Source organism: Fringilla coelebs, assembly GCF_963513975.1.
Source record: "Fringilla coelebs genome assembly, chromosome: 24".
NCBI classification, from domain to species: domain Eukaryota; kingdom Metazoa; phylum Chordata; class Aves; order Passeriformes; family Fringillidae; genus Fringilla; species Fringilla coelebs.
In genome coordinates this window covers 7,458,884-7,486,717 of record NC_140050.1, presented here as the reverse complement: position 1 = coordinate 7,486,717, position 27,834 = coordinate 7,458,884, and the positions used below count along the sequence as shown (strand labels likewise).

At 54.1% G+C, this 27,834-nt stretch overlaps 1 protein-coding gene across 2 annotated transcripts; it reads right to left on the bottom strand.

Annotated features, from left to right (window-relative positions):
- On the bottom strand, positions 1–27,000 carry UHRF1 (ubiquitin like with PHD and ring finger domains 1; the record flags this gene model as incomplete). 2 transcript variants are annotated; one of them, XM_084221162.1, is made up of 18 exons in its annotated part: positions 1–1,380; positions 2,190–2,288; positions 2,549–2,706; positions 2,826–2,937; positions 3,300–3,437; positions 3,527–3,689; positions 4,185–4,291; positions 4,747–4,851; positions 5,574–5,681; positions 5,755–5,878; positions 6,574–6,760; positions 6,918–7,024; positions 7,157–7,372; positions 7,773–7,945; positions 8,680–8,943; positions 16,416–16,488; positions 17,184–17,266; positions 26,942–27,000. In XM_084221162.1, 15 exons carry the CDS (start codon positions 8,941–8,943, stop codon positions 1,234–1,236), a joined length of 2,208 nt encoding a protein of 735 aa, XP_084077288.1. In that variant the 3' UTR covers positions 1–1,233. The 2 variants fall into 2 exon arrangements, with proteins under 2 accessions (XP_084077288.1, XP_084077287.1); XM_084221161.1 differs by lacking the exons at positions 16,416–16,488; positions 17,184–17,266; positions 26,942–27,000 and adding an exon at positions 11,451–11,603.
- Positions 27,001–27,834: the final 834 nt, after the last annotated feature.

Below are 27,834 nucleotides of genomic sequence, written 5' to 3'. Positions count from 1 at the left end.
CTTGCACATCATACAAAAAATTGACAAATTCACCCAAAAAACGTATAAAATGTTGCAGGGTCTTTTTCCCTAACATATTAACATAATCACTTTGCAAAGGGTAAGAATTGAGGAAACCAATAATAGGCACATTTGTTCCAGTCTGTCTGCAGAAAAGTGTGATTAAAAACATCCCTGTCTTGCTGAGGTATCAAACTGCAAACTTTGGTGATGTTGGAGGGAGACCAAGGGAGCCTTCTCCAGGCATGGCCAATACAAAAGGGTTCATAGAAAAGCCAGAACTGGTTATTTTTCATTTCCAGGTAGAAATGCAGTGAAACAAAGAAAAACCTCCCCAGTACACCTATAACTAGGAAACCTGATCCTCTGCAAATCCCCGCTAATCACACACAGCTACCGTGATCCACGCTCCCAAAGAATCCGGCTGGCAAGTCCCAACAATTCAGTGCTATGAAAAAAAGGAGACCTTGATGGTGATTCAGAGCCCAGTCTTCCAGCAAAGGACAAAAGGCACTTAAGAATGGCTTTAGGATATTCCACAATGGCATTTTGGGACAGGGGACAGCGCCCAGCTGAACAAATCCTTCCCTAAGAGAAGTCCAGTGAGGTAGTACTTCATATTGCTCCAACCACTTGGCTCTAAGCAAGCAGCCTTCTGGTTCTGAGATACAAAATTAGCAGGAAATGGCTTTTTGTCAAATGTATAAAACCCAGTTCTTACAAAAAAATAGTAAAAACTCACTTGTGGTACAAAGCCAGGAACCATCTTGTACAAATTGAGTATCAAAATGCTGCCAAGGTGATGCACGAGTCTACCCTGATGGCCAAATCCCCAGACAGTCAAGATTGTTCTAGCAACCAAGCCATTTTTGGAATAAAAAATAAAAATAAAGGGGGCACGGGGGCACTCTGAGAACTTTCCTCATCATTAGCAGCCTCACCGGAAGCACTTTCAGTCCATTAGAAACAAATGATTCTGTGCTGATGAATGGCAGGTTTGAGGGGATGAAAAACAAATAAAAATGCAAAGTTCCACACAGAGAACAAAAACAAAACCCACGAACATACAAAAGGATAATCCTTGGAGTTTACAGGTCTGCTTTCACAATCGGGAAGACTTCAAACCATTTTTGCGGGGGGCGGGAGAAAACACAGACTAACCTTTTTTTTTGTTTTAAATTAAGCCCGGGGCGGGTGTGGCAGGGAGGGAGGAGGGAGAAGTGCTCTGGGGGATCACCGGCCGCTGCCGTAGCCGGGGAAGAGCTGGGCCAGGACGCTCTGCAGGGCCTGGTTCACCTCCATGCTGTAGCTGCGGCCCAGCTCGTAGCGGCACGCGGGGCAGCTGAACACCGAGGCCTTGAAGGACCTGTCCAGGCAGTCCTGGGGACAGAAGCCAGCGGGGTCAGGGACAGGCAGCTGGGCTCCTCTGGCACAGCTGGGCACAGCGAGCTGGCCTGAGATTCCCGGGAAGGGACCGGAGAGAGCAGGGACACTGCGCTGCCAGCTGGGAGCAGGGACAGGGCAGGGAGCAGGGACACCAAATCCCACCCAGCCACTGCTGCTGGACACAGCAGAGCAGGGAATGCCAGCCTGGCTGGCATGGAGGGACCTTAAATCCCACCCAGTGCCACCCCTGCCATGGCAGAGATCTCACCTGCCACTGTCCCAGGCGGCTCCAAGCCCTGTCCAACCTGACCTCGCCCCAGGGATCCAGGGGCAGCCACAGCTGCTCTGGGAATGCCATCCCAGGGCCTGCCCACCCTCCCAGGGAACAATCCCTGCCCCGGAGGCCAGCAGAGCCCAGCCCAGCAGAGCCCAGCAGAGCCCAGCCCAGCCCAGCAGAGCCCAGTCCAGCCCCGCAGAGCCCAGCCCAGCCCAGCAGAGCCCAGCAGAGCCCAGCCCAGCAGAGCCCAGCAGAGCCCAGCCCAGCCCAGCAGAGCCCAGCCCAGCCCAGCAGAGCCCAGCCCAGCCCAGCAGAGCCCAGCCCAGCCCAGCAGAGCCCAGCCCAGCCCAGCAGAGCCCAGCCCAGCCCCGCAGAGCCCAGCCCAGCCCAGCAGAGCCCAGCCCAGCCCCGCAGAGCCCAGCCCAGCCCCGCAGAGCCCAGCCCAGCCCCGCAGAGCCCAGCCCAGCCCCGCAGAGCCCAGCCCAGCCCCGCAGAGCCCAGCCCAGCCCCGCAGAGCCCAGCCCACCTTGCAGACGTTGTGCTGGCACACGGTGGTGACTGGCCGGAACACGACCTCCTGACAGCAAATACACAGAAAGGCCTCCTCCACTTTATTCAGAAATTTCTGCAAAGAGAACATTTCAACCAACTTAGTGCTGAAAGACACATTAATTAACCCGAACCCCCACCATTAAATGCAAGGGAGTACTTTGATCATAGAAAGATTCTCAACAAATCTTTATATGCAAACCCTGTCCCATGAAACCTGCTGGCAGTGGTTTACACTAAAATAAATCATTTTAGGTCCGAGGCTGTTCTTTAACTCAGCCAAGGGTTTGTGTCTGGAGACAGCACAACTACAGCTGGGGGGAAAGCCCAACGTACTGGTCCATCTTTGAGAGCCTCTAGGACTTCATTCCACAGCTTTTCATTGGCTTCATCACTCTTTATAAGAGATTTCTGCTGGGATGTCAGCTTGTATGGCTCAACTTTAGTTTTCTTTGGAGTCCCTGCTGGAGAGGTGACAGGTGTTTCCTCCCTACCTGAAAGAAAACACAACATTTTTTTTTAAAAAAACCAAAAATCCACCAGAAAAGAGTAACCAAGTAAAATGCACAAAAACCTCCAAGGCTTTCTAGATCCACTTGCCTACTCCACAAACCTGCTGATTTCATTTTCCTCTTCCCTCTCCCTGGGGTATCAACCTCATCATCTCCATTATTTTCTTTTTCCTTGTCTTTGTTTGCAACAGCTTCCAAATATCCTTCAGGATACTGCAGGGAAACAAAACAAAGAGCACCCAATGCAAACACACCGGGTCAGACTTGCAGACCAAGACAGGTCCAAGAGTGACCTCTGGAGAACTGCTCCAGGGGCACTTTTAATCTATTTTAAGCAACAGATCCCTGCTACAGGGAAGCACTTCACAGCCTATAGAAATTCCACACCAGAAATAAAGTGAGTTTTGTCCTTTTAGCATCCTGATGTACAAAAACAAACAACCAGCAGACTGGAAGCATATATGTCCCCCTTAGTCTCGATTTTTAGGTAAGGATCATCCTCAATAAGAGCACATAACAGAAAAATCCCTGCTCTCCATCAAGCTGAGAGTCCAGGTGATGTCCTAGGGCAGTACCTGCATTGTCAGGCCAAGCTTTTTCATCCTGTCCTTTCCCTCTTTGGTCCAAGGAGCAGGTTCTTCGTCATCCCTCCTAAGCAGGTAGCGCCACACCAGGAACCCAGATTTCCCTGTCTCAGGCCAGTATTTCACAACCTGAAAAAGCCAGAGCGAGTCCATGACACTGCAAAAGCCCCCTGGCCACGAGCACAGGCTCTTCTCCCCGCTCAGGCAGCCCTCCTCACCTTGTAGATGCCGTCGTATCTGTTGCCCTCCAGAGGAGCATACTTGCTGTGCTTGCCTCCCTTGACGTTCCTGACCACCCTCACCGGCTTCCCCGCCCGCCAGTCCTTGGCCTCGGCGCCGTGCTTGTCGTTGATGGGGGCACTGCAGTTCAGAGCCAGGGCCCTGCAGGAGAGGCCAGTGTGTTACTGCCATGGAACCCCTGTGACACTGACACCTCTGCACTCAGCACCCTCCTGATGGGGGCACGTTTCAGACAGCTGATTATCCGTGGCATCACCCTAATGCACCGGCCCAGAGCACTTCCTCCACTCTAGTCCAGGCTTATCTGTGAGAGCAACAGCTCACAATTACAAATGGTCTGGTCTCCCAAGGTAACCAGTGGCTGCAAAGGTCTCCAGAAGAGAGCAGAACTCCTACAGCAATTTGCTGCTGTGTTCCTTAAGTGTCAGCCAGTACTGCAGGCGACACCGACCCCACTCACACTGACAGGAGCACTCCCACCGTGTAACTGACCTGCAGCCTAAACCACAGCCCTGACCCAACGCTGGCCCTTGTTCCAAAGCTCAGCCAGCTCCCCAGGATGCTAGCAGCCCAAGAACCCCTGTGCTGACAGCCTGCCAGGTGCTGAGGCCAGGATGGAGCACAGAGGCTGCCGACCTGTTCATGTTGGTGAGTTTCTGGTCACAGGACTGCTCCGCCGTGCGCTTGTTCCCCGACAGGTCCCGGCCGCCGCTCCCCGTGTAGGTGAAGGAGTTCCCATGATCCTGAAACGAACACCGAGGGGTTCCACAGTCACAAAAAGAACTCAACAAAAGCAGGAGAGTCTTTCAACCAGGTAGGCTCAGCAGGGCGTTCTCAAAAAGCAAAGATGCTTCCTGTACATTTAAGCTCCCGGACTGGGCCAGTCTCCGGCTCTCCCTCAGGCTGCCAGGAGAGGAGACCAGGTGACAGCGGTGACAAGGTTGTCTCATCACAGCCCTGAGCAGCCCAGGCTCACACAGGATCTGCTGCAAGTGAACAGCTGGCAGCACAGCCCACAGACCGTGGGTGTAATCCAGCCGGGTTTGGAGGACTGTGTGGCTCAGGCTGGCACAGATCGCTGCAGTTTCTCCTTGCCTCATTTGCTTCTGAAGGGAAAGCGTGGAGCTGGGCAAGTGTTTGGTGTGGAGTTTTAACGAGTTTGTTTGGTTCTGTGCATAAATAATCAGAATCCACTCACGATGTCATCTTCGTATCCTCCTGCCAGCACCAAGGAGTAGGCGCCGTCGTTGCTCCTGCCGTGGATCCCCGCCACGTGCGGCCTGTGCACCCCAGACTCGCTCACCTGGGGGACAAAACCAGCTTTGGAGGCACCTGCTCTCAACAGGCCCCACTCAGCACCGGGCTTGGAGCAGAACCAACTGTGCTACTTCTCATTTGCTTTCCATGTACCACAGGGGGAAGCTGCTCTCACCATCATCCTCCAAAAATAAGGCACTGACTGTATCAGTAAACTGAACACGTGGATAAGGTTTTTGTGCCATTCTAACAATTTGGATATTTCTTTCTGAAATTGCTTATTAAAAGGCTCCAGGTATTTAAGAATAATACAGATATTAAATATTTGTATAAAGTTTTGAAAGAGTTGTAATAGGAACCTTCCCTCAATACTTGAAAGCAAGATCTGGATGGGCCAGCGCTTTTTTCTGCCCCAGCTTTCTAACAGGATGAGAAACCCTCTGTTTCATGTATGTGGGTATTTGACACACCCTTGCCAGGGCACACTAGACACCTCCAGGACAAACTACTGGGAACAAATCCGCTTGCTTTGGGGTTTTTGAGTTACCAAAAAGAGCACTAAAACAAAATAAACCAGCACTTGATGGTCCAACAATGCAGCATTAGTTATGGAACACTTGATCCAGACAAAGCCAGAATTCTTTTCCTTCTGCACTTCCATATATCCAGTGACACACACATTTCCACATGAACTGTTTCAGTTTCTGGGAGGAGCTGGATCACTCCCATTTCTCCCCACGGTGGTCAGGCCAGGATTCAGCTTCATACCTGCACTCTGAATTTCCACATGGTGCCCACGGGGATGCCAGGGATGGGTCCATAGTGGTTGGAGGGGACGATGGTGCATTCCTTGGTGCGCCCCACGCACGCCATGCCCTGGGCAGAGAGCAGCATCAGCCAAGGGCCCACAGAACAAACACAATTCCAAGTAAAACAGCTTTGGACTGACCTTGCCCCAGTCTCTCCGGGAGGAGGAATTAGCAGATGCCATCTTTTGTTTCTTTTTACTTTCTTTTAATTTCTCTCCTGCTAAAACCACCTCACTTGCATCATTTCGACATTCAGGGCAATACCTAAAGTCAGTGAAAATTAACAAGTAGCAAAGCCTTCAGTTAGGAGCATTTCCTCCAAACATAGTGAGTTATGTTACAATTTCCCTATGTGAAACCAGACAGGACATGGAAACACTCTCCATCATACTGGAATTTACCCTACAACAGCTCCTTGCACCAGCCACTGCAGATGTGTCAGGAAACAGCTGTGCCATAAAATCATTGTATACAGTATTGGAACACTGAGGGACTAAAGCAGTGCATTTCACTAACTGTGTCTACTGAAAGCTGTATTGCACCAGCCACAGCTCTCACTGTACATATCTGATGCACAAACCTGCCTGATCTGAGCATGGGGCCTGCCTGCAGTGACCCACAAAAGCCACTGCACAGCTGAAGCCTCCCAACATCAAGGTGTCATTTGGTCCTCTTTGGATGCCAGGCTGCTTTGGGTTGGAAGGACCTTAAAGCTCATCTCATTCCAAACCCTCCTCTATCCCAGGTTGCTCCAAGCCCTGGCCTTAGGCAGGTACACAAAAAAGACATCTAGATCCCAAAACTAGGAAAAGGAGTGTGCAAGCCATGGCTTTAAAACCTACTCTCATGAAGCTCAAGAAAAGCTACGACATTTAAAAATAAAACCAAAACTAAACACACACATCCCTGTTCCGAATTAGATGCAACTGTGACACCCCACACACCTCCTCAGAACCTACCAGTCCTCATCATCTGGGATTCTGCTGAGGGGAGGGTTGAGGCAGTAGATGTGGAAGGCCATGTCACACTCGTCACACATGAGCTGCTTATCTGGATCCTGCTTCCCCCCACAGATGTGACAAGCACAGACCCTGCAGGTCTTGTTTGGGTTGTCCTTGCAGGCTTTACACACAGGTCCACTCTGTCCTGTGGGCAAACACAAACCACACTCAGCAAGTGCCAAGATCCACTGGAAATGGCCAAAGGAGGCACAACTGAATGTGTCTTGGACCCTTAAACCTTTGTCCCTCACAGAGACAACTGGCAGGACGTGACAGGGTAAGACAGACATGCAAGAACTCACGTTTTGGGGTGCCAGCACTGATGGGAGAAGCAGTGCCTGGCTCTTCAATTTTATAGATTTCATCCACTAATATAATTGTGCAGTCATTCAAGGAATCGCCAGCTTCCCTAGAAGTTGAGGAAAGATCAGAGTTTGGAAGTGTCCCACAGCTCAAGCTCACAGATGCCAGCAGAGTCACTCAGACCCCAGAAGCTGAAGCAGAGCAGGAGAATTCAATTTATCCCACGTGAACAGCTTACCCAAGTAATATCTTTGCATTGAGCTCCCTGGTCAGTTTTGTTTCCCTTTTCTGCAGGATCTCAGCATCGTACCAGAAGCCTCTCTCCTTGGGCTCATCAGGGTTGTAGTTGACCATCACCACCTGCCCCACCTCCAGCTGGTGCCACTTGAGGATGGTCCGTGCCCGCGCCCGCACGTTGCCCGAGCTCATCTGCACCACCCCATTCTCTGGATAACTTGAAGGGAGGGACACAACAGAAATCAGATTCAACATCAGCTCTGAGGAGGAACAGTTGTTATGCACAGATTGATTTTGCTGTGCAACACAAGAATACCATCAAGGATAAAATCTCCTCCCACACAGACACAGCCAGAACCAACCAGCCTGACTTGGCTACTATTGCCTCCCTTTAACACCTGAACACCAGCATTTCCTATAAATCCATAAAAACATGATTCCAGCCCCCTGGAATTCCAACTGCAAAACAACCTTCCAGTTGCCAGGGCCCAATGACATAATGACTATGTCACTGCCCAGTTCTGTTTTCATTTGTGCAATATCTGCAATAACATTTCCCATCAACATCACGACCCGAATGACTTTACTGGTCAAGAAGGCAACAAAACAAAACTCACTCATCATATTTCACATGATAAATTACATCCTCTTCAGGGACAGCTGTGGGCTGGTCAGGACCTGTGCAGCTCTCAGCTGATCCACTGGTGGGTTTTTTCCTGGTTACGTTCACAACTGTGGCTTCAAACCACGCTCCCATGTCCGTGTCCCGAGCATCCACCAAGTCATTGATCTATACAGAGCCAAGAGCACAGCTCACCAAAAGGGATCTCAACATTAGGAATTCATTTCCAATCTACTTAAAGATTTAACCATCTCAAGAACTGCACCATCATCAAGATATTTAACTGGCCACCTTAAAAATCAAGATTTCCTCTGCTCTCCTGGTCCTGTTGTGCAGCCCTACAGCCTGCTTAGGTTGAATTTGTAAGGTTATAAATCCATTCTACACCAGCACATGTAAACCCAGCCTTGTTAGCGAGCCCAAACCATTTTTGGTTAGTCTGTAATAGAGTTTCAAAGTGTCTTGCTCATAACCTGGCAAAGACATCACTAGATCTGTAATAAAACCCATTGAAACAGAGAAATGAAATTATTCTGAACAGCTGCTCAAGATTTTCTTTTGTCCATTCAAGAAAGTTTCAGCTTTGACAAATGTAGTGACTCCAAGCAAAAATATTGGGAAAATTTGTAAAAAAATCAAACCAGACACTCTGAATGCTTTTTTTTTTTTAAATTAATGTATTGCAGTTTTAGTTGAAAGGACAAAATGAAAAAATTAAGTTTTTTGACCTACAGCATGTCGCATTGAATTGGTTTGTGGGCTGGTTGGTATTTCTGTCTTTGTTGTCGGAGGGCTCGAGAGGAAGAAAGGGACAGCCCACACAGTTGGAGCGTGAGGGACTCTCAGCGTTTCGCCGAGAACAATCCCGGCGCGGTCCGGGGCTCGCGGCCTCGCGCACCCACCTTGTAGAGGCCGAAGCCGGGGTCGGGCCAGTCGGGCGGCGCGGCGGTGCCGGGCTGGCCCTCCAGCTCCAGCGCGGCCTCCCCGTTGTGGGAGCTCTTGTCGGACTCGCTGGGGCCGGAGCCGCAGCCGGAGTCGCTGTCCGAGAGCTCGGGGTCCTTGTCCTTGCTGCCGGCGGGCGGCGCGGCCGGGCTTTGTCTGACCAGCAGCTGCACGATGTCGTTCAGCCCCACGCTGTAATCGAACAGGGAGTGCCCGTCTTCCATCTGCGGGGAAAGCAGCATGCTGCAAAGCTCCCATCGAGCCCAGGGCCCGCCAGCATCCACCACGTGGCTTGGGAACCATTATCAGCCAGAGCTGGGCCCTTCTTCTCTCTCTGCCCCGCTATCCCAACGCTCTTGTTTCAATCCCCCTGCAATCTGCCAGAGCAAGGCGCCCAAGCTGCTCTGGACTCGCTACCCGGCCGCCAGGAGACCTGGAAAAGTTTGCAGCGCGTTCCCTCGAAACATCAATTAAACAACTACAGATCCCCCACGTTCCCATCAGGATTCAAAGATAATTCCACATTACCTACAAACACAACGGGAAATGATTTCTTCCTCAATTCAGACACATCCCAAATGCTAATGCAGATTGTCTTTATATTTTAATTGCGTGTGATCCAGATTATTGTTACACCATCTCCATTATTCGCAGCATTAAGTAGAAGCCAGAGTTAATCACACGCTTTTCTCCCAGCAAACACACATTTTTTCCATTGAAAGCAAAATCAAAAAAGATTCAATTCAACTCGAAACTGCTCTTTAGCGTAGCCTGGCGTGTCCTAATTTCACACCCTCTCTAATTCTAAGAGTTTATCTGGCAAGTCTGGCACGGTTTGTAGTCAAATCAAGACCCTGCCCCAGCAAAAAGAGAAGTGCAGGGGCAGAAAGAGGTCCCTCGATAACCTCTCAAGAGCTCTAAGGAGCACAACCATTTTAGAGTTAACATGTAAGGCTGGAGCCCACGGAGCAGTCAGAAGTTCAGACAAGCTTCCCCACATATTTAAGGTCTGACTAAGAAATTATACAGGAAATGATCATCCCTTTCCAGCCTAAACCACCAGAAAAAGCAATCCCTGGAGCTTTGTTCTCTATCGGGGGGAAGCAGAGCAAAACCACAAAAATTTACACTTCACAGCAATCCCTATGATAATTCAATTCTGATTTATGGTATCAAATGGCTGTGGAACAATCCCTGGAAATCTGACTGCACAGGAAGAGGTCTGAGCTTTTTGCTGGTTTAGAGATGCAAACTCCTCGAGGTGCATGAGAACACACCAGAAATGGGTTGTTTCTTCTCAGCCAGGACACAGGGTCACCAGCACGGGAACAGCAGCAGCAGAGGACACAGTGACAACAGGTGCAAAGTGAAATGGAAGAGCAAAGGAACAGGACAGGAAACCACAGGAGCTCAAAGCACAGCCAGGAAGAGCCCGGGACTGAGGACAAACCTCAGACAAAGGAGGCAGGTTTGAACTAACAGCTAATTTTCTAACCCCACTGACAATGTTCACGAGTAAGAAATGGAGCACTTGCAGGGTTCCAACAGCCAGACAAAGCACAATGGGAACAAGGCCTGGGAGAGGCTGGGTCACGTTCCTGCCTGAGCTAAGAACACTGGAACTGCAGGAGGAGGGTTCCCTTTGTGGGGCCAGGGCAAACTGACTGAAAGGCACCACTTCTGAAAATCTGCTTAACCCCAGCTGCCTGCACAGGCCTCAGGGAAAGGCTGACAGGTGCACCTGCCCTGAACCAACCCCCCTTATCACTTGATTTACAACACAAACGGGGCATTAATACACCCAAAAATACACCAACCCAACGGAAAGGTGATGGTACACCATCCTACAGGCCTCTTTTTATGCTAGAACTGGTACCTGAGCTTAGACTGAGGCTAGTCCAGGTGTATTTCCATGTTCTACAGCCACACCTGCTAGTTACAGAGTACAGTTAGCTCAAGACTGCCTAAAACAGAAAGAAAAGCAGCTAGAAAAAATTGTCCATCTCCAGCCAACTCAACATCCCACTGCTTTTCCTGAAATTAATCCTGTGATCAACCAAACACCAGCTCAGGAGTTTCTCTAGCACAAAGGTTTAGCAGCACAGGACTGGGCAGAATACAGCAACTGTACTTTTAAATGGTTTTGATTGACTTCGCTGCTAATTTAGTTACATTATTAACTCCCAGGGAATAAAACAGCTGTGCAACAGCAATTGTGAACATATTATTGAGAACATAATACAGCACTGAGCCACTCAAGTGTTCTGTACCTAGTGAGAATGTGATATCAGAGCTGAGAAACTTCAAAACCATGAGATGCTTTTCCCAATTTCCAAAGGAAAATTAGATCTTTACGGCTTTTAGAGCGGTGAAACTTGCAAGGCTCAAAAACATTAAGCACTTTAAAGACCATAAAATCACTGGTAATTTCCAGACACTTCATAAAGGCGATGTCAAGGCAGAAGAGCAAAACATTAGGCGGAGAACAGTAAAGGAAAGCAAGAATAAAGGCTGCTCTGCAGCGGGCTCCTGTCCCGGCAAACCCACGGCCGGGGCAGCGCGGGCGGGACCGGGATCACTAGATGGCAGCAGAACCCCTCGCTTCCACGCAATTAAAAATAAATAAATTAAAACATCCGTCCTCAGCTGGAGGGGAGCAGGGGCCGCGTGGGGGTGTCCGGCACCGCGCTGCCGCCGCTCCGAGGCTGTCAGTCCCCCCGCGCGCCGGTACCTGCTTGCCGCGGTAGAAGAGCCGCTGCCGGTGGGGCTCCACGCCGAACACCTCGCGTATCCGCAGGCGCAGCCCCTCCACCTTGGTGAGCTTGGAGAGGGAGTCCACGCGGTGCGTCTGGCTGCCGTCCATGGTGCGCACCTGGATCCACATGGCGCCGCCGCTGCCGGGAACGAACCGCGCTCAGCGCCGGCACCGCCGGGGCGGGCCCGCCGCCCGCGGCCGCGCCCCCCGCGCAAGCCCGCCGCACGCCATTGGCCGGCGCCCCGGCCGGCTCGCTCGCTGATTGGCTGCGGCGGGCCGGCCCCGCCCCACCACGCGGGAGCCTAACGGCTCCGCTCGCGCCGGCCGTATCTCGCGCCACAATTGAAACCCGCCCGCCGCGCCCACCCGCCAAGTCTCGCGCGATCATGCAAATGAGAGAGGGGATAAAGGCGCCGGGGGGGGGGTGGAGCGCGTGCTCTTAAAGGGGCCGTCACCGGCACAACGCGGCCCGCGGCCCCCGGCCGCGCACCCGCCCGGGACGGGACGGGAACCGCGGGGCGTCAGCGACCCCCGCCGCGCCCGGACCCGCCCCAGCCCGGCCGCGTCATCCCCGCGCAGCCCCCGGGGCGATGCCACTCCCCGGGCCCGCAGGGCACCGGTGCCGCCGGCACCGCCCCTGACGGCCACACCCCCTCCCGCGGGCCCGTTCGGGGGCGGGGGTCGGTCCCGCTGTCGCAGCCCCGAGCGACGCGACCCCTCCGGGGCATCAGACCCAGCTGTCACCGCCCGGGCACCGCGGAGCGCCCCCGCCACTTCCCGCACCGTCCGGTCAGGGCAGGGAAAGCCCCGCGCCCCTCGTTGTCCTTCTTCTCCCGGTGCCACCGGCCGCTCCCCGGCCCGCGGCGGCATCGCGATGGGCGGCGATGCCGGGGCTGGGAGTGCCGGCGGACTCACGGGGGTGCGGTGCCCGGGCTGGGGTCCCGGCGAACTCACCGGGGCTGGGGGTCCCGGCGGACTCACCAGGGTGCGGTGCCGGGGCTGGGGGTCCCGGCGGAATCACCGGGGCTGCGGGTCCCGGGGGACTCACCGGGGCGCGATGCCGGGGCTGGGGGTCCCGGCGGAATCACCGGGGCTGCGGGTCCCGGGGGACTCACCGGGGCGCGGTGCCGGGGCTGGGGGTCCCGGCGGACTCACCGGGGCGCGGTGCCGGGGCTGGGGGTCCCGGCGGACTCACCGGGGCGCGGTGCTGGAGCCGGTGCCGGTGCCGCGCGCGCTTTCCGCGGGCTTTGGAGTTTGGCGCGGAAAAGCCCCGCGCGCGCCCCGCCCGCGCCCATTGGCCGCCGCTGGCGGGAACGCGCGGGCGGGGCGGGGCCGCCGCCGCCTCCCGCGGCTGGGGGGGGGCCGGGGGGGGAAACGGGACCGGGAAAACACCCCCGGGAACCGGGGGCGACAGCGGGGATCCCCCGCCAGTGACCCTGCCCGGCACCCCCCGCTCCGCTGCGATGGCGGGGGCAAAACCCCCGAATCCCCAAGGGCTCCATCGGCCCTGAACCCCCGGGGCCGTGGGCACGGTACCGGTTATTGTCCTAAAACCTGGTGAGCCCCAGCGGGAGAGGAGACTCCAGTGACCACGCTATGACAGCCACCCTTCCCCAGGGGTCCTGTTCCCCCGGGGACCTGCAGGAGGGCTCTTGTCCCCCCAGGGGGTTCCAGGCCCTACCCTGATGCGAATAAACCGAATGATGCGAATAAACCGAATAACCGAATTCGAATAAACAGAGCAATCCGAATAAACCGAATAATCCGAATGATGCGAATAAACCGAATAAACCGAATAACCGAATTCGAATAAACAGAGCAATCCGAATAAACCGAATAATCCACAAAGGGGCTCTAACTCCCCAGGCCCTTAGCTCCAGCGGGACTCACGCACTGCGCAGGGCCCCACTGGTGACAACGCGGCCTGGGTGACACGGCAGGGCCCTGGCGTGAGCCGACAGCAAGGGCAGATCCAGCAGGATGTTTATCCCCAAACCCACCGATGCTACGAGGAAATCAAAACTGATCATATTTGCTTAAAACAACCGTTGGATGGGGGAAAGCGTGGCCAAGAGGCCCCTGAGAGAAGCCTGCTCCAAGAGAAGGATGAAAGGCCGAGGGTTGGCGTTTGTGGGGGAGAGAGGCCGGGCTGGGGCCGCGGGGATGGTGCGGCTGGGCCGGAACAAAGGAGCACGAGGCGCGGGAGGCCGCGGCACGGCCCGGCACGGCCGGCACACCCCGCTTCCGTGCTCCCCTCCCCGCCCCCGCGGCCTCCCCTCGGCACTGGCGCACAGCCAGCAGCGGGATGTGGTGCCCTCCTGCCCCGCTGTGCCCCGGGACACGCAGGGCAGTCCCAGCCTGCCCTGGAGCTGCCATGGACCCCCGGGATGAGCCGCGGTCACGGCCGGCAGCAGTCCCGGATGGGCTCGGTGCGGGGGGCTGGGGGTGTGGGGGCACTCGGGCTGCCTGCAGCAGCCAGGCTCCATCTCCTCCCAGGGCTGAAGGCTCTGCCTTGGCACAAAGTCATTGCTTGCCCTTGCAGATGGACTGGAGGATGAAGCTGAAGCCACCGCAGCACTTCCTGCGGCCTGGGAGGGTTCTGGGATATTGGGCAGGAATTCCTCCCTGCCAGAGCTGCCCAACACAGTCGTTCACCACCCTGACCCAGCTCGTCCCACAGCAGGGACAGACAGGTCCCAGCCCCCCAGTTTCTGTACTGGCAGGATGTTCTGTGGAGCGGAATATCCCTCTGGCCACTCCAGGTCAGCTCTCCCGGCCACGCTCTCACCCAGCTCCTTGTGCCCCTGCCCACTGGCAGAGCCTGGGAAACTGAGAAGTCCTTGATTTGGAGTAAGCACAGCTCAGCCACAACCACAACATCGGTTGTTATCAACATTATTCCCATGCTAAATCCAAAACACAGCCCTGGAGCAGCTATGGGAAGAAAATTAACGCTATCCCAGCCAAAACCAGGACAAAGGCACGGGCATTTTTGCTTTTATGTGCATAAATAGCTACTCCTTGCATAGCTTTCCCAAAGACAGGTGATGATTGAGGCCTGTCACACACAGCACAGCCAGAAAGCTGCCCCAGGTGAGGCAGTGGGGCTGCAGGTGAGGCAGGGGGAGCAGCGCAGGGCTGGGGGTGATCCAGTCATGCTGCACCCAGGAACTCTCAGGATTCCATGTTCCCCTCCCTCCATGCAAAGCTCTGAACAAGCAGCAGTTTACAGGGTACAGCTGGCCAAAGCCCAGGGCTGGGGAGTGCAAAGGAGGCCTGTGGCTCCGGGGAAGCAGGACTGGGGTCTCAGCCACAGCTGAGGATGGAGGGGACACATTTAGCAGGCCCAGGGACATCCCCACTCCCAGCATTACACTTCCCCACCTCACCTCTACCTCAGGCAAGAGAGCAGCAGCGGGGAGGAGCAGCCAGGCACGTAGAAAACCATCCTGCAGCCTGAAAAAGCAGCAGAAAGGTGAACTGGAATAGTGGGAGAGCAGCCAGGAACCATCAGGCTGTTCCCTGCTGTGAGAGCAAAGTGGCTGGAAGGGGAGCAGGAACCTGCCACCACCTGTCCTTCTGGGAGGTCCTTCTGGAAGGGGACCTGGACAGGGAACAGGGGCTGGGGAGCCCAGGCGAGTGCTGGAAGGGGAGCAGGAGTGGCTCACCTTGAGCAGGCACAGGAGACAGGAGGGTCCTGCTGGGCTGATGCAGAGGGAGGGCAGCAGAGACCTGCAGCAGGTCCTGACCCTGACCAGGAGAGGGCTCTGAAGGCCTGGGGGGACCAGGAAGGTTGGTGGGCTTTGCACAGCAGTGAATGACAATGACCCAGAGCTGTCCCCTCCGTGGGGCCTGCAGAGCTGCCCAGGCAGCTCTGGGAACCCAAGGGCTTTGCTGACCAGAGCTCCTCGTGCCCCAGCCCTGAATCATCATTCCCATCCCTTCTCGTGCCCGTGCCTGCCCCAGGGGAGGTGACATGGGGAAGGTGACCGTGGCATGGTGGCAGGTTAGTCATGCACTCCGTGCCCTGGGAGAGCAGCAGGATGATTTCCGCTGAGCAGATGAACATTTGCAGTGGGAACTCCAGCGTCACACATGGCCTCTGGGCCCCAAAGGGACAATGCTGAGCTGTGACACACCTCAGAGCAGGGAAAGGAATGACTTCTGACACAGGGGTCTGACCCTCCAAATCCCCCACACACTGCAGGTTTGCACTCAACAGAAACCCAGCAGGACGGGACAAGTGAGAAGCTCGAGGCTGAGGCCTCATCCCCAGGCAGAGCCAGGAGGCAGCTGAAGGAGCCAGGAGGAGCTGAAGCAGCAGGGCTGAGGGACAGGGGCTCCTGGCTCTCACAGGAGCAGCAGGTGGGGCTCACACCTGAAGGACCCTGCCCTGGGTCTGGATGCTGCAGCTTTGCTCAGGGCTGCATGGGGCACCTGTGCTCCAACCAACAGAGCTCCTCTCCCTTCCCCAAACGTGTTTCTCCACTTCCTCCCACGCCCTTCCCACCCCACCAAACCTCTTATGATGACTTAATCTCGGATTTAAATCTGTGTCTTTCGTACAGCACCAAGGGTCACAGAAGCAATTGTGCAAACCTTTGCTCTGACACTGCAATCTCCCAAATCCAGTGTCCTGACCCTGCAGGCAGTTCTGCCACCCAGCAGGAAATCCCAGCACTGACATTTTACCCTAATATCAAAGCCACACATTAGATATTAAACACTGCCTGGTTAATTTTAATTACTGGTTATTACTTCTCCCATTCCCCTGTGCCCCACCACAGCCACATGAGGTGCATCATGCAGACAGTGCTGTTTCACTCACTTAGGGGATGAAATAAAACCTGTCCCATGAGACTTTCACCATCCCCACAGCACTGACCCACTGGGGCTCTTCACACCCAGGAATACCTGGCAGCTGGACCACTGACACCTTACCTGAGGATGCAGCACTGGCCATGTCAGACCAACACTCCAGAACGCACAGGAGCCATTTCTTGATTCTCTGTTCCTGTAAAAAAACCTTCATTTCATCAATTCTTCACAGGACAGAGAAAAACAATTTTTATTTCCCTTACAAACATCACAATTGTTAAAAGCTGGCTTCAGTTTTAGTACAAGATATCAAACACTTCAGAACTGCATCAAAAACTTAAGGTCCTTCCCACCCAGACCATTCTGGATCCTGTGACTCTGTGACAGGTTCTCAGGTGATGATGGAATAAGGAGTTTATGTCACACAGACAAATGCACAAGGACTGTTTCCAGCAGTGCAGGTGATCAAACAAGAGGCAAAAGCCACAGTTTGTAGCTGGAGGGGCTCAGCGTGGACACTTCTCCATTAATGCAACACCCAGACCCAATGGGTCCAGCAGCCAGAGAGGCTGTGGGACATCTCCATCCCTGGGCTGTCTCCAGACTCAGCCAGGCCCCAGCTCTCCAGGGCTGCCTGAGCTCCAGAGGCCGCTCCAGCCAGCACTCCCAGCTAAGCCGGCCTCAGGACGAGGATTCCTTCCAGCCCCAAAGCTCAGGAGTGACAATTGTTTACATGTTTGTCAGCTTAACAGCACATTTTTCAAAAACCACTGGCACCCCCCCGCCTGAATGGCAATACAGAAACAGGGCCAAGGTCTCCTGCATCCAGAGGCCCAAAACAAGGTGACTCAATCACTGTAATAGTGTTAGAAGACTTCAGATAATTTTTACCTGTGCCTCAGTTTCCTCCCCCGCTGATCTTGAAAACAGACAACAGGAAGTTTAATTGATGTTTTCAAACCAGTTTTTGAGAGCTGAAGATGAAAAGGCACAAATAGAAAAGAAAAGCATCAATTGGAATGTTCAGTATTTGTTACAGCTGTTAAAAAGCCCTGAGCTCCCTGGAGTCCTGCACTGCTGGGCCCTCTGTGAGGATAAAAACTTAAATCAACTCCTACCCTGAAAATCCCAGCAAAGAGGAAAAGCAGAAAGTTTCATCATCAGGTGTCTGCAGGGACCTGGCATGGGCTGAGGTGGGAGAGCACTTCTGACTGCTCAGGGAGGCCCAGCAGCCCCCGTGTGAGGAGGGGGAGCTTTGCCAAGAAAACATCAGGATGATGATGCTGATGATGATGATGCTGATAATGACCCCCTCTGACGGACCCCCCGCACCCCTGCCAGGGCCATCCCTCCCGGGGGGACAAAGAGCAGCTGCCAACACCCACCCCGGCCCCGAGGGGCCCCCGGCCCCTCACCTGCGGCCCCTCACCTGCGGCCCCACCCCGCCGAGCCGCGCTGCCATTGGCCGGACGGGCCCCTGATGCCATCAGCCCGGCGCTGCCAATCACCCTGCGGGGCATTTAACTGGGGCGGCGCCCGCTCCCAGTCTCACCAGTGCTCCCAGTCTGAGCAGCGCTCCCAGTCTCACCAGTGCTCCCAGTCTCAGTCTCAGCAGTGCCGGCCCTGGAGGAGGCAGGTAAGCTTGGGCTGGGGCTTTGGGCCGGGGCGCAGGCTGGGGGGCCGCGGCCATGGCTCGGAGGTCCCTGGGTGGGAGCCGGGCGTGCCCCATGACCCTTCCCCACCCTGCAGAGCAGGAGCTGGGCACTGTGTCCCTGTGTCCCTGTGCGTGGGGGGCTTTGCTCTCTGAGGCCGAAGGTGACATTTTCTGGTGTCGTGATGTGTCTGCCTTGGGTAACAGCTGAGAGGCTTGGGGGTGGAACTAGGTGATCTTTAAGGTCCTATCCAACCCAAACCGTGGTGGGACTCAAACCGTTCCCTGAAGGCTCCTTCCCAGCTTAGAGATGACTCCTTGGTAACTCTGTGCATCTCTGACCTGTGACTGAGCAGTCTGGGGTTTAAAAGCTCTGTCCTGCTTCTTGTTTGCTGAGGATCCCAGGTGGGGGCTCCACAGGAGGTGACTCCCACCAGTCACCTGCACATGCAGAGCCCCGTGTTGTGTTTAGGGATGGTTGGGGTGGATACTCCAGGTGCAGGTGACAGCCCGGGGACAGGAGGTGCAGGTGACCAGCCCGGCATTCCCTTCCTGTGACAGCGCTGCCAGCCCTGCCCGGGGCTGTTTCTCATGATCCTTCGGTGGAGGCACGAGAGCTGAGTGACAAGAGAACTCCTGCTCAGGAGCACCCTGTCCCTGCAGGGCTCTGCCAGCCCCCAGAGGGAGCTTTGGCAAACTGGATTACTGTTTCTCAAGACTAACAAGGCTTTAAATGTGGTCATGACTACCCTGAGCTGTGGATGGCTGGGAAGGATTTCAGTTTCTGTAGCTGGTTCTGCTGAAAATTCCAGATGGAAATGTGCTGAGCTGCTTGCTCTGCAAGTTACAGCTTCCAGATGAAACCAAGAGCTCTGTCCTCATGGGAAGATTGGGAAGCACTGAGAAGCTGTTTCAGTCAAAACTTCCTCTCCTCTCCTAAAACATCTCTGTTTCAGGCAGTTACTGACCCAGTGGTGGCCACTGGCTGCAGTGTTCAATTTCTGCTAGAGGTGTGGGGGAAGCCTTGCATCCATCAGCAAGGGTGGCTTTGATCTCTGAGGGTTCCTAGTGCTGCTGGTTTATCCAGAAAGGTGAGCTGGGCACCTCTGCCAGCCCTACTGTCTTCAGGTCAAAGCTGGGAATCATTTGATCTTCCTCCTAAAACTAATTTTGTCCTCAGAGCATTTGCAGCCCATTCCCCGCAGACATCCCATGACCCAGCTCTGCATTTTTGGGAACTGGGTATCAGTGGCAAATCTCGAAAAGAATGTCAATAGGTGCTTTAACCACAATTGAATTCCTGGGCCCTGATTAGCCCTCCCTGCTCACATCTAAAGCACTAAATTTAGCTTTGTTTTCCTCAGTGGTCATTAAGGAATTGCCAGTTAAGCCACTGAACCAGCCATGCTGGCTGTGGCTCAGTTTATCTCCCAAGTGAAATCCCTTGGGAGGGAGAGAAGCTTCCTGAACATGAAGATGCAACAGGAGCACACAGCAGCAGCCTGTTCCCATGGAGCCATGTTGCTCCCCACAGGGAAACCTTCCAGCCAAGGGGAGCAAAAACCAGTTTTACATGAACTGGTCACTGCCAGAAATCAGGGAGCCAGCCCTTGCTCCTTCACTGACTCCAATTGGGCAATGATCAGGAGTTCAGCTCCTGATCCCAGAAAATCTCTTGACCTTGATGCTAGAAAAGAAGCTTCATTGTTCTGGAACCACCTGTTTCAAGAGCTTTCTCCAGCAGTGACCTAATAATTCAGATGTAGCAATAGTGTGAAGTCATCACATCATCACTTTCATATGAAGGAAACCACAACCAAAACAAAGTGCTGCTGTTTCTGTTCCTCTGCCCACTGGGATTTCCACTCCCAACCATCCTGGCTTGGCTGTGGCTTCTCCAAAGGATTCAGAACCACCTGACCCAGAGCTGCCAAGCACTGGGCTTTCCTGCAATCTCTGAAGCAAAGCAAGGGCTGCTCAGCACTTCACAGGGAAAAAAAAAATAAAACCATGCTGTGGAGCTCTGCCCACACTGCAAATCTGGGTGTTGCAAAACATGGATTTCTCCTCCACAGTGGAGAACAAACCTTGTTCCAACATGACTGTGCTGAAGGATTGTTCCTGGCAGGCTGCATCCATAATGAACACAGGATCCCTGTGCTTCAGAGGCTGATCTAACCTTACAGCAGTTTTTACATCAGCCAAGAAGCTACTCCTGAATTGTTCTAAGCAGAGTCCTCCCCTCTTCCTTTTGGTGCTGTCTCTGTGCTGGCCCTGACACCAAGGCCACCACAGTGTCAAACTCCACAGTTTGAGCTTTTTCCACCTGTCCCGAAGTAAAATAACTGAGCAAAGGGGTTGTTTGTGATGGTGTTGAAAGAGCTGTGCTTTGCCCCTAAGTCAGCCCTGCAAGGCTCCAAAGAAATAACAGACCTGCCCTGAGGCAGAGCAGGAGGGACAGCCACTGACAGCCAACCTGTGGACTTTGGCACTCAGATTTCTCATTCAGCCTTGCTTTCTTTGGAGCAGCTTTTTACAACTTCTCCCAGCCTGGTGAGGATCCTTTGGTGGTTTTGCTGTGCAGATAAACGGGGAGGGCTCCCAGAGGAGTGCTGGCTCCCAGCTTCTCACTGGAGAGGCTGGAGGTGACAACATGTGTGACACTTTTGCTATAAGCATGTGGCACTGGGCATCCCTGCCCTGCTCCAGTCTCACTGAACTCTGACTAATTCAGTGGTTAATGCAGCAATATTTGGTGTTTTGCCAAGTCACCTCCTGAGATGTCCCTGGCCAGTGGCAGAGCCGGGTCCAGGGCTCACAAATGCTGGTTTCACTACTTCTCTCCATTTCTCTGTTCCTGTTTCTCAGCAAAATCAAAACCTTGCACGAGGCAAAGAACACAAGAAACAAGACAATGGGCTCCACCACAAGTCAGATGGAAAGCTTTTTTGGGAAGAGTCTGCCAGTGAGCCTAGAGCGGTGCATGGCTTGGAAATCCAGTTTGGGAGGAATTCTGGTTTGAGGGTTTTCCACTGGAAAATGTCATAGCAAATCTAAGAATAGGAATTAACTGGCAAAGGAGAGAAAAGCAGACTCTGTCCTAAAGAACAAATGTGCTGAAATCCCTGCTGTGCCTGGCTAAGGCTCAGAGTAATCCTGGGTTTATTATTACCAATACAGGAGTGTCCAGATACCACAGGAGACCAATAACCATTCAGACTATTGCAACATTTTATACTTCTTCAATCCCATTATGTCATGAGAATGTCTCTGAGCCTTGGTTTCACAGGAAGTGAGATTTCCTGCCTTGCTGGTCAGTAGGATGTGAAAGCAAGTCTCCAGGTAGCCAAGGAATGCTGCAGCTGGGAAACATGGGTCACCCTCTAGGGAAAACTCCACAGGATTTCCATGTCCTTCTCAGACTGGCTATATTGTTATATTTTCTGTCCCCTGTCTAGCTGAGGAGGGGGGTGATGGAGTTATTTTAGTGGGTACCTGGTGTCCAGGCAAGAAAGATAAAATAGTTCTCACCTATTTCTAACCTGAACCTTCCTGGGAGCAGCTGAGTGATGGATCCCAACTTTGCTCCCCTCTGCTTTTCCCCTGTTCTGGCAGGATTTTATTTCTTTGGAGGCAATGAAGTTGTGCTCATGATACTCTTGTTTTTCCTTCCAGCTGCAGCTGAAGTCAGTATGGCCTCAGGAAAGACCCCAACCCCAGACCTGCTGAAGGCTGAGGAGCAGCAGACTGTGGTAGGTGCCAGGACACCCACAGCAGTTAAATCACCCACTGACATGTACTGGTAAACCTCTGCCAGCACCCCAAAACCAGGCTGGGGGGACAAAAAGATTAGCCCTGTGAAGCTGTGGCCGAATCAAAACCCCCTCAGTACAGAAGGTAATTGTTTTGCTCAAGAGACAGCTTCAGGGCTGGCCAAATGATGCAAGTAGTTCTGAAACAGGAGCTGTTACAGGTCCTACTTCCACACCTGGTTTGGTGCTGAAACCAGTGTGACTCAAAGTTCACGAGTTCAGACTTCTTAACCCTGGCTTGCTGGAGGCCTCTGGATGAGTTGAAGGATGAGGAGGATTTGCTGGGACCTTTCTGGACAGCCACGTGGCTGTGTTCACCCATCAGCTCGGGCTGGGCTCTAACATCAGGGTTTCTCTTGGGTTTAGAGCGCTGTCAATCGAGTCACCAGCCTGCCCTTGCTCAATTCTGCCTTCAACCTGGTCTCCTCTGCCTACAACCACACCAAGGAGTCCCACCCCTGCCTCAGTGGTGTCTGCAGTGTGGCTGAGACCGTGGCTGCCGTGGCTGTGGGCAGTGTGGTCGGAGGGGCACAGCCCATCCTGAGCCAGCTCGAGCCACAGAGTAAGTGCAGGGCTGGGGGGACCCTTGGGCCAGCAGGGGACAGGAGGTTCAGGTGCCTGTAGGGTGGTCCCACCTCCCACAGCACCTTTTCCTCTAGCACTGGGCCTCCCACCCAGCAGCTCCTGGACACTGAACTGCCTGGGAATTAAACTGTTTCCAGGAGAAGCAGAGTTTGATTTCTTGAGGTTACTGAGTAGTAACTCCCTGCTCGCTGGCTCTCACTGCAAGTTCTGACCATCCCAGGCAGGAGCTGTGTCAGTCTGGAACAGAGCTCAGTCTGGCTTATCCCAGCACTTTCCAACCCTTTAAACCCAATGTCCTACCCACCAAGGGCAGGTGCTACAGTGCAATTGGATTAAAGTCTGCTGTTAGAAAGCTGGGAAGGCAAAATGGAGACTATTTGAACCTGCTGAATTTTAGGGTTTGTTCACTTTTAACTAGATGCCCACACACATCCCACCCTAGAATGAGGATTTATTTTTCTGGGGCTTGTTTTCATGAGTGTAGCCTGAGCTGGCCATTGTAGGGTCAAAAACCCATCCCCAAATGTAAGAATAAACTGGTGCCTGTTGTCTTCCAGTTGCTCTCGTGAATGACTATGCCTGTAAAGGTCTGGATCAGCTGGAGGAGAACTTGCCCTTCCTGCAGCAGCCAGCAGACAAGGTAAGGAAAGGCTTTTCCTGGGGAAGCCATGGCTTGGTGGAACTGCTATGGGTACAGAAGAATATGGGGAAATAAATAAAGCTCAGCAGCAGGGAAAGCTAGAGAGGTGCCCTCAGCATGCAGGAGTCAATGTGTCCATGTCAGTGCAGGTGTGCTCACCTCCCTGGCCCTGCCACACACTGCAAGCACAACTAACCCAAGTGGAAAAGCTTTTTCAGGGAGGGAAAACATATTTTGGAACAACAACAAAAAAATCTTTCTCTGCCTCTCCCTGGTGCAGGTAATCTCAGAAACCAAGCAGCTGGTGGCCACCAAAGTGACATCTGCTATGGATGCTGCCTGTGAGGCCAAGGAGGCGGTGGCTGATAAGGTCACTGAAGCTGTGGACCTCACTAAAAATGTTGTTGGGGACAGTGTCAAGCTGACCAGGTCTGTGGTCACCTCCACTGTCAGCAGTGCTGTGGAGGCTGCCCAGGGTGCCAAGGAGCTGGTGACCAGCAAGGTGACAGAGGCTGTGGATGTCACCAAGCACATGGTGGAGGACAGTGTTGACAGGACCAAGTCTGCAGTTGCCTCTACGATTGTCAGCGCTGTGGAGGCTGCCCAGGGTGCCAAGGAGCTGGTGACCAACAAGGTGACAGAGGCTGTGGACCTCAGCAAGCACCTTGTGGAGGACAGTGTTGACAGAACCAAGTCTGCTGTGACTTCCACCATCACTGCAGCCGTAGGGGCTGCCCAGGGAGCCAAGGAGCTGGTGGCCAACAAGGTGACAGATGCTGTGGACAAGGTCACCAAAGTTGTGGATGTCACCAAGCACATGGTGGAGGACAGTGTTGACCTGACCAAGTCTGCAGTTGCTTCCACGATTGTCAGTGCTGTGGAGGCTGCTCAAGGGGCCAAGGAGCTGGTGACAGACAAGGTGACCAAGGCAGTGGACCTCAGTAAACACATGGTAGAAGACAGTGTTGACCTGACCAAATCTGCAGTTGCCTCTACGATTGTCAATGCAGTGGAGGCTGCCCAGGGTGCCAAGGAGCTGGTGACCAACAAGGTGACAGAGGCTGTGGATGTCACCAAGCACACGGTGGAGGACAGCATTGACAGGACCAAGTCTGCTGTTGCTTCCACCATCACTGCAGCTGTGGGGGCTGCCCAGGGGGCCAAGGACCTGGTGGCCAACAAGGTGACCGAAGCAGTGGACCTGACCAAGGGGGCTGTTCAAGACAGCGTTGAGAAGACCAAATCTGTGGTCACCTCTACGGTCAGTACAGCTCTGGATGCTGCCTATGGCACCATCGCCAGCAAGATCAACACGGCCCTGGAGCAGGGCAGGGAGGTTCTCCAGGAGGGCGTGGAGATGACCAACTCAGTGGTGACCAACAGCATAAGCAAGGCCAAGGCAGTGAGCCAGGCAGTGGCTGGAGGTGTGGAATCTGTCCTGGGAATGTCAGAAGATCTGGTGGATCATTACCTCCCAATGACCGAGGAGGAACTAGGTAAGAAAATACTTACCTGGCGCTTGTAGATGCAAGTCCTTTCCCATGTGAGTAGAGAGCACCTGACACAGCAAGACTCAGCTTCTGAAGCAGACAGGTAGCTCTGAATTTGTCGCCAAGTTGCCGGCTGTCAACACCAAATTGCCACATGGCATGGGACAGAGTTCAAGCATTTGCTGGCTGGTCCTTGTCAGTCAGCCTCAAGGTAAATAAACACATGGGTTCATGCTTCAGCCTCTCCATCGAGTCTGCTTACCTGAAGATTGAACGGGGACTAACCTGCCTTTAGCACATGAGCAACTATAAACCTCCTGCTCCCACAGCAAGCTTCAGCCTTCATGTTTTCCACGGGGTGATCCAACCTCTTCCACCCCTCCCAGCTGCAGTGAGCCCAGCTGCACTCTGTTCTTGTTTCCTCCAGGTAAACTGGCCACCACGGTGCAGGGCTTTGGCGTGGCCTCCGTGGAGGAGCAGAGGCGGCAGCGGAGTTACTTTGTGCGCCTGGGCTCGCTGCCGGGCCGGCTCCGGCACCGAGCCTACCAGCACTCCCTGGCCAAGCTGCAGGGCTTCAGGCACCGCACCCAGGACACCCTGTCACGGCTGCAGCTGGCAATAAAACTGGTACCAACGTGCTTTGCCCTTCTTCCTCCTGTCTGTAGCCTTTCCTGCCCTGCTATCCAGCTGGAAGCTCTCGCTCCATCTCCCACCAGCTCCGTGTCACCTTGGATCCTTCCCTGGCAGGGAAGAGCTCGTGCCTGTGTGTAGTACAGCTTGAGTACAACCTTTCCTCTCATTTTTCCTATCAGATTGAATCTGTGAAACAGGAGGTCGGCCAGAAGCTGCTGGAGGGGCAGGAGAAGCTCCATCAGCTGTGGGTGGACTGGAGCCTGACGCAGCCCAAAGGAACCCAAGTCAGAACCGCGTGCCAGGCAGAGGTACCCCCGCGGCGCACCAGCAGCCCCGCGGGGCCGGGCCCTCCCGAGCCCGAGCCGGCCCTGAGCTCTTCTCTCCCGGCAGGTGGAGCCGCGCACTCTGGCCATGCTGAGGATCATCACCCAGCAGCTCCAGCCCGCCTACCACCGCCTCAAGCTCAGCATCCACGGCCTCCCCAGCAGCATCCAGGAAGCTGTGTCTCGGGCCGCTCGACACATCCACAAGCTCCACAGCTCCTTCTCCAGGGCCGTGTCCTTCCAGGACCTCTCCAGAACCACCCTGGCCCGGAGCCAGGACCGTGTGGCAGAGGCCCGGAGGTCCCTCGATGTCCTCTTTGAATTTGTCACTCGCAACATCCCTCTGAACTGGATTGTGGGGCCCTTCAGGGCCATGGCTGAGGTGGCACAGGACAGCAGAAGGCACAAGAAGGAAGAGATGAGGAGTGATAGAAAATTACCCAAGTTGGAAAAGGCTCCGCTATCACGGGAAGTAACAAAGGCACCCAAAGAGCCAAAGGGAACCAACAGGCTCTCAGACAAATGGTGTGAAGTGCTAGAGAAGCTAGAGGAGAAGGCAGGGAAGGAGACACTGGCTGCAAAGGAGATAAAAACCAGTGCAGCAGAGGAAGATCTCTGATAAATCCCAGCTCTTCTGGCCAAGGCTACTTGGTTAGAACAGCACTGGATCTTCTAATTGTGTGCCACTTGTGCCGTGAGTGCCTCTGCTCTCTGAATTTACAATCAGATGTAGTTGTAAGGAGGTTTATAACCACGGTGGGGAGATTCTGAATCTTGATTTAGTATTTTTAAATCCAACTGCTGTGCTGAAAGGGGAGATGGGACCTACCTGCACTGCAGCTTCTTAACTCAGCCCAGCTGTAGCTGTGAGTGGCTAAATCTTGCTGAGACAAGTTGTGGGAGAGAAGTGATCTCAACTTATTTTTAATGCTGGATTTGTTTTTAAGTTGCCCAAGCTGTGGAATTCTTGAGAAGATGCTATGTTTGACCTTTGATACCATCTCCCACCTTCTCACATTTAAAAATACAAGTTCCAGACACAACTTCCTTTGTGCCTGTTGTGCTTCTGGGGAGGCTCAGCCCTGCAGCATATCTGGCACAGCTGGGGGCAAGAAGCTGCTTCTCAAGAAGAGATATCTCTTCATGGATCAGCCAAACCCTCCTTCCTTCATGGAGAAGCCTGCGGCAGTGTGGGGGTTCCTTTAATCATCTTTCCTATTTCTGTTTATGACTTCAAGGATTATCTGTGAGTAACTCCATGTGTGAAACACTTCACATGCCATGGGATTAGGATATCCTGTTATTAAAATAGAGGGGATTTTAATCCAGGTGCTGGTTCTTTCCCAGAAAATGCTACTTTGTAATAATGTCTAATGTAACTTATTTTGGTAACTGTTCCTGGCATTGTCCCTGTGCCAGGGCTGGTGAGCAGACACTGGAATAAAGTGTGACCTGTGTTCAAAACCATGTGGGTTTGTGTGTACCTAAAGCTGCAGGGTTGTGCTCTCCTCTTACCTGAGCTGTGATGAAGCCTTGTTTTTACCAACTCTTGTCCCTGGCCAGCTTGTCTGTTCCCTGCTCTTGCTGGAGGGAGAAAACAAAGCGCCTTTAGCAGGTCCCATGCTTTAACCAAAAAAAACGCCTTGTTTCCCTGACTTCTGCCTGCACTCCTGAGGCTCGGGTGCGTCTGCCCACGCCCCACTGTTCCTCCTCACGCCTAGCTCCATCTGCCACCCCTGGATGCTGGGCTTTGCACTGCTCGTCCCTATTCCAGCACTGCCCGCAGGGGAAGGTCGGTCCCCGCCTGTCCCCAGCGCCCTGTGTCACCTCTGGCTGGGGCAGGTGCGGGTGGCTCACCCGGCCGGGGCCCTGGTGCCGCGGTTCCCGGGCTGTGCCCTCCCGGTGCCCGGTTCCTGCTCCGCCCCGCTCTGCCCCGCCCGCGCTCATCGGCCGGCGCCGCTTCCGCCTGTCCCGGGCCCCGGCCGCAGGTAGGCTGCTCCCCTCCTTCCCTTCCTCCCCTTCCTCCCCTTCCCCTCCCGGCTGACCCCTTCCTTCCCTCCCCGGGGCCCCGGCCGTGCCACCGCCGTGCCCATCGCGGGACACACGGCAGGGCTGGCCCGGCCCGGCCCGGGAGGGAGGGAGGGCAATTGGGCAATTGCAGGGTTTTCATGAGACAGGAAAATAAAACTGAAATTGGAAACTTTCACCAGCCGAGAGTTATTTCGGGACGTTTGCTGGGGCTGCCTTTAAATAGGGAAAGCTTCTGCAGCAGGCTCAGGCAGCGCCTGGAGCAGTGTCCCGGCGGGACCCCACTCCTCCCCTCCAGACGCTCCTGTTGTTTAATTAAAATCCCATCAGAGGCCTGGGGTGAGTGCAGGGGCTCAGGGATCACCCGTGGATGGGGATCT